The sequence below is a fragment of the Pieris rapae genome, chromosome 23, assembly GCF_905147795.1.
Source record: "Pieris rapae chromosome 23, ilPieRapa1.1, whole genome shotgun sequence".
NCBI classification, from domain to species: domain Eukaryota; kingdom Metazoa; phylum Arthropoda; class Insecta; order Lepidoptera; family Pieridae; genus Pieris; species Pieris rapae.
In genome coordinates this window covers 1,845,090-1,851,774 of record NC_059531.1, presented here as the reverse complement: position 1 = coordinate 1,851,774, position 6,685 = coordinate 1,845,090, and the positions used below count along the sequence as shown (strand labels likewise).

General features: G+C 29.8%; 2 protein-coding genes across 2 annotated transcripts; both read left to right on the top strand.

The window, feature by feature from the left end:
* The first annotated feature begins 195 nt into the window (after nt 1–195).
* Nucleotides 196–1,396, top strand: LOC110999424. Its single transcript, XM_022268462.2, has 3 exons — nt 196–520; nt 870–1,070; nt 1,226–1,396. Exons 1-3 carry the CDS (start codon nt 255–257, stop codon nt 1,389–1,391), a joined length of 633 nt encoding a protein of 210 aa, XP_022124154.2. The 5' UTR covers nt 196–254; the 3' UTR covers nt 1,392–1,396.
* Nucleotides 1,397–1,529: 133 nt separating this feature from the next.
* Nucleotides 1,530–4,415, top strand: LOC110999430 (COMM domain-containing protein 2). The gene is made up of 5 exons (XM_022268468.2): nt 1,530–1,875; nt 2,064–2,141; nt 2,366–2,448; nt 3,114–3,287; nt 4,096–4,415. Exons 1-5 carry the CDS (start codon nt 1,809–1,811, stop codon nt 4,390–4,392), a joined length of 699 nt encoding a protein of 232 aa, XP_022124160.2. The 5' UTR covers nt 1,530–1,808; the 3' UTR covers nt 4,393–4,415.
* The last annotated feature ends 2,270 nt before the right edge of the window (nt 4,416–6,685 follow it).

Genomic DNA, 6,685 nt, shown 5'->3' with positions numbered 1-6,685 from the left:
CATTCTTATTTCATAAATAAAAATCCGTGATAACACGAAGAAGGTAGTAGGTTTTTATGGCAAGTCGAAACCATAAAATATCATTGAAGAATTTTAGTCTAGTAACACAGTATTTTAAACCAATAAAAAAAAACCTATAAAAGAATAAAGGCGGGAAACGGGCATTAGTTTAATATTTTTACGTATTGATAATTGTTGGTCTTGCTAAGTTATAAGTATCACTCTGAGTAAAAAAAACTATTACTAGCTTAATTATGAGTTCCGGAACAAAGGAATGTAAAAATAAGTTCATAACAGACGATATTGATGATTTCATAACGTTTGAGCAAAAACAATCACCAAAATGTAAGAAGTCTCTAAAGCGTCGTAAACTCGTTGATGAAATGGATCAAGACATTTCTCGAAAAGATGTTTGCAATAAAAAAGGCAAAAAAAGTAACAGAATTACCGATGACTCGCAAATATGTTGCGAATATAAACAAAAGATATTGAATAATATGAACACGCAGTTAGACTCCGGGTAATACGTAACTTACTTACTAATTGTTACTTTTTTTAATTTAATTTCAGTGAAACTTATTTATCAGATACACTAAGAAGTTTTTATAATGCGTGGAATTATATATTTATAAGTTTTGCCTCCCTTGTACTTTTCTCGTCTTTAAGAATAACAGAACGGGAATTAATAAATGTAAACGTCGTTATTCGCAACATACCAATAGGTGTTTCTATTCTTAAAATAGCTTTTGAAACAATAGCTCGTAGTCGACTTCAAAAAATCATCAACTGTTCTAGTGTTTCAGATCTAGTGTCCTAGGACGTATCGACTTGTCTTCCTCTTCTATCGGTTTTTATTGTTATATTTTCAGGAAAAAAATGAACGAGACTTTCCAAAAGAAAGTGTCTGAATTCATAAAAGATTTGGAGAGAGATTATTCTGTGTTAAAGAACAATGTGAAAGAGTTGGAAGATTTCACTACTTCCACTATGAATTGCCTGCATCAAACTACAACTGCGATTAAGCAAAAAATTGATATTTTAAAGGAAATGGAGCAGACTTATAAAAAACAGTAAGAAAAGTGCTTAATATCTTTTTTAAGTGAAATTGGGTTTCGTTATTAGTCATCTGTATTATTTGTTATATTATAGCCTATATTTAGCTAATTATTGAGAAATTGGTATAGAATCTACAGGAGGTTAATACTGAGCAATGATTTTTTTGCAGATGTAAAGCTACGGACGAAACACACCAATTAGAAATAAACCAATTAGAGGAAGATTTAAATGAAGAGGTGGAGAAAGTAAAAGAAAAATTGGCATCTGCAACTAAGAAGAGTTATTTAGAAATGTTTCAACGATCCTTTATTCAAGCTATGAAGAATAATAACTAATTCTGTAATGCATTCAATTTGCTACTAATAAAAAAATCTTCCTTATTCGAATTTTTTTTTAGTTTTCACTTTATATGCTTTCAACGCCGTCAATGTCTGTTTGAATGTTAACCTTAATAGTACTGTAGCGTTTGACGTTGACTGTTGACAAGCAATCATAATATCAACAAAATACTTTTTCTTTAAATTAAAATATTTATGTAAATCTAAATTGAATATACAACATTTGTTAATACTTGCACAACGGGAATTGGAGTAGTTTTATAAATGCAAAGATAAATATTGAGCACATTTCCAATTAACATACGGATCTAGTAAGAAATATTTTTTATAAAATAAATAATATCTTAGACTGTACATTGTAAACTTGGTAATACGTTACTAAGTTTACGCACATATTAAGAGCATAGATTTAATATGATCATATTTTTGAGTGAACTACAAAAGGAACATCTCAGTTTGCTTCATAATCATTCCCCACAGGGTAAGCAGAATTTGAATTATAATTTTTGTTAATTAATTTCAATGTAATTAATTTTTTGTTGTAGTAAACTATTTAATATATTTTTTTACTATAGCGCCTATTAAATGCTTTTTGTCGCGTAATATAGATTTACTATACATCAATATCTTCTAGATCGAGACAAAAACATTAATTATTTTACATTTCAGTGCTAATTGACTTCTGCAAATTAACAATTGATTATCTTAATAATGGAATTAATGAAAAGAAATATGCCTTGGCAGCAGGTGAGATAATAGTACTGCTTCAATATATTGACAATGTGAAGGCTGATGTATAATTTATTTATACATCAGCCTTCTAATTATATAATTATTAATATATATAATTATTCTGTAAGTACAATATAAATTTGACGTAACTGTGGCAAATCTGTAAATAAATCATTAATTTTTATGTGGTATGTGGGAATATTAAGTATGTGACTGTTATATATGAGATTGCATTACAGAGAAATTGGAGACATTGCCATCTGTTATTCAAAATTTGATTCAAGCCTTAGCTCACCTCATTTTAGAAGGTTGCAAACATAATGTAAGTATTCTTATGTACTTAAGCTGTTTCATAACATCATATCATCGTTTTAAATCATCTTCTCTATCTTCCTCTAAATTTTGTCTGTACAAACATTACATACTACTTTTTACAACAACTAACTACTAACTTGAATTAGATTGTTGTGATTTTTGTGCACTTTTTACTTTTTGTTTTTCATGTATCTAGTATCAGTTTAGTTAATTTTTGTTGGTTTAGTGTCTACTTAATATGTATTTTTTCACTTCTTGCCTACCTTATGTAATTAAACACATTTTTTTTTCTTTACTCACAGTGGATTGCTTGAAAGTAATAAGGCAGCCAGTTGCCCTCCTTTTCATATAATTATATTCAAAGTTTATACTATAATGTAACATAGTGTTAATAAATAAACAAAATCATATGTTGATAAATATGTCTTCATAATAACAAACTATAAGCCTTGTAATGAATATTTTATCAGTTGTATGTACTTATTTGCAATGGGACAATGACAAATCAATTGGACAGGACAAAAATATACAATGTTAATAATTTGAGCCTTGATGTTTATAAAACAGACATTATTTAATTTAAAACTTCTGAGTTTGGAAAAAACAAAACAATTAAGTTAGGAAGGGTCTGTCAAATAAAAATTCCTTAAAGACTAAATTATTGTTTTACAGTTATCAGAGCAGAATTTTAAATCGTCACTAGCTATCGCAGGATTTTCTGATGATCACCAACAAGTTTTAATAAAATTCTATTCAAAAAAGAAGCGAGAGCTCTCCGCTGCATTAAATTTACTCCAACAGAAAGATCCTACATATCAGGACTTGGCTTGGAGATTCGAAGTGCAGGTAATGTTAAACAGATTATATTTTTTTATTGCACCTCTGTGAATAACGCTATCTGTAACTAGTATAGAAAACCTGGACAAAAGCAAGTTTTAAGTCTATTATTGCTTGTATTTTTGCTTGCGGATTATTTATAAGGGAAGAGTAGGTTTCAGAATCAAGACATTGCCCAAACTATAACATTTGTATGTCTTAATACTTAATACTTATTTGTTTTTAATACTTATTTCACATATGGCTTACTTAAGGCTATGTCAAGATAAGACCCTAAAATCCCAGGCTTCTTTCATAATATATATATTCTTTTATAATAAATAATAGAACAGGGGGCAAACGGGCAGGAGGCTCATCAGATTTAAGTGATACCGCCGCCCATGGACACTCAATGCCAGAGGGCTTGCGAGTACGTTGCTGGCCTTTTAAGAATTGGTACGCACTTTTCTTGAAGGACCCTAAGTCGAAAAGTCAACATATACGGAAGATTCAAACAGCATTGTTAATAAAAAAAAAGATTGAATTTTTTTTTCAATTAAACACACATTCAGTTACTCTACGAATTATTGGTCTTATTCAGATTTCTTTATTTTTTTTCGTTCACCTTTCGTGCTTGGGGTCGTTTAAGTATTACGTGAGCACTATAGAGGGGGAGGGGAGTGTCTTTGATTTTCTTATTTGTTGATATACGTCAGCAGTAATTATTTATTTTTTTGCACATATTTCCCACACATTGTCTATGCTTCATAACGAAATTCGAGGATTCATTTAAAAAGTAATTTATTTATGTTCAAGTTTGACTATTCCTTTTTTCCAGATGGCATCAAAAAGTTGTCCAGAACTAATAAAACCCGTGGTCACTATGGACTATGTTCTATCTGTACCAAAAAGCTACGACCATAGTATAGACAAACATACCCATAGAGAATCACATGATATTTGTATAAGTTCTTCAGTAGAAGAAGCAAAGGCAGCTAGCCATTGTCAAAATGTAGTAAAACACGTTATAATGCAATGTGATTTACCAACATTAGTACATTTAACTAATACATTGAACGAGGCTGTCAACGAATCGAAGAGTCAACATATACGGAAGATTCAAAGAGCATTGTAAATAAAAAAAAAAAAATTAAAAAATGTTCAATTACATAGATGTGGTTTTATTAATTAATTTTCAATGCAGAGAGAAAATAAATAACAATATTTATCTTTTATATACCATTTCGATATTAATTTATAACCTCTATACATAAAAGTACCTACATAAAAATAATCTAAAACATTTTATTCGGCCTCTGTGCAGTTAATTATGCAAAACGTAAGATGTAATTCTTTGTCCGGTGTGTTATCGCTGTCCTTTTATTGTTTTCATCTAATAATATTTGGTTAATCGAAAACTTCTCATTATGCCTGTCCTGACAAAATCACTTATCGACAGGTCTACTAAATAAGTGTCAATCAGTACTTTGACAGTAAATATATTACTAGGTTACAGTCTATTTATTTATTGTATTGTAAAATGTAAATTTTAGTATATTCTGTCTAATAAATTATTTGAAATATATAAATAAGGATGTTTTTTTTATGTTTAAAAACTCCCACATTTAAAAAAAAATTTTGTGGCTCTGTTGATAATTTTGCTTTTAAAATTTAAAATTACCATATTTGTAAAACCAGTGTCGAGGTTAGATCCACTTATAGAAACTTTTTGGTTCTATTTTCGTACCACGGAGCAAATGCGCCCGCAACTCTACTCTTCAAAATCTTTCAATTTTAATCCTAGAGTAATCCAAAAACGCGGATATTGTGAGAAATTATCATTGGCCAGACCCACAAGGTTAAGTTTAATACATACATTTTGGCATATGAAAGCCTTACTGGTGTCTGAATCTAAGTTTCACTGCAATACAGGGTACATTGTCGTCAAGTTCTAACATCGGTTACCTGATAATTCAATGCAATTTTACCGATTTCACATGTATGGGTGGTTCGTGAATTTTTGGTGCTCTGGGCTATCACGGGAAAGTACCCCGTGATAAACACACGCGAAAAAATACACAGAATTCCCCGTTCCGTTCGATAGAAGCCCATCGCACATGAGTTGATTGATCTCAGAAATTCCAACCTTACGAATGGATTTTTTTTTAATTTTAGATATTTTTAAATTAAAGATATCTATGTTTTAAGGTGAACGGTTTGTGAGCACAAAATCCTATCAGAAGAAAAGATCATGAAACAGATTTAAAAAAAGTTATACAGGTAATGTATACAATAATTTGCGAAAAAACGTATTTATATCTTATTATATCTTTAAACGAGCAATTCTTGTATATATATATATATATATAATTGGAATCTCGGAATCGGCTCCAACGATTTTCATGAAATTTAGTATACAGAGGGTTTCGGGGACGATAAATCGATTTAGCTAGGAATCATTTCTAGAAAATGTCATTTTATTTGTGTTTTATCAACTTAAACATAGAATTGCTCATTTAAAGATGTCAGTCAAATAAAAACTTAAATATAAATATAATTATTATCTTTATTCGATAATTATATTCATATTTCATAATTTTATAAGTATGTAATTCGTACTTAAATGAAATTTCCAAAAAACACGATTTATAAAAAAAAATACCGAGCTAAGCTCGGTCATCCAGGTCCTGTATATATTAAATGTGCAGTTTTTACTTGCCGAGTGAATATAGAATTTTGACGATTGATTGAACTTGGCTGACATTTAAGATTTTAATTAATTTTACTTATAATAATTGCATGAAAGTCAACCCAAAGCATTATCAAGTTTCTGGGTCATCTAGAAGTAGGTTAGGTTATTGATGACTCCAATATATCTACTGTTTGAGCTAAATAAATAAACTTTAAATTGTGGCGACAGCGACCCTGAAACGCGCTAACGAAGTTATTCTAATCGTTAGGATATATATATTGTGATATAGATATATATATCTAATATATAAAATTCTTGTGTCACGGGGTTAGTAACCGAACTCCTCCGAAACGGAGGAGCGTGCGTATTGGGTAGTCTGAGAATCGAACAACATCTATTTTTCATCCCCCTAAATGTTTAGGGTGGTCCACAAAATAAAATAAATATATAATAACCCCTAAATTTTTTTATTTATTTTTTAGACAAAATTTTTCGTTTTTATTTTTTTACGATACACCATGCAAAAATACATGCAACCCTAAATTTTCACCCCTCTACAATCATCCCTTATGTTTTTTTTGTTAATTATAAACTTTAATTTTTTGGCACAAAAACATGGCAAAACAACGTTTGCCGGGTCAGCTAGTATATATATATCTTTAGATATCTTAATCAAAATACTGATATAAGTGTGCCAATAACCAATCGACGGATTGTTATAGACATCTGTCGATAC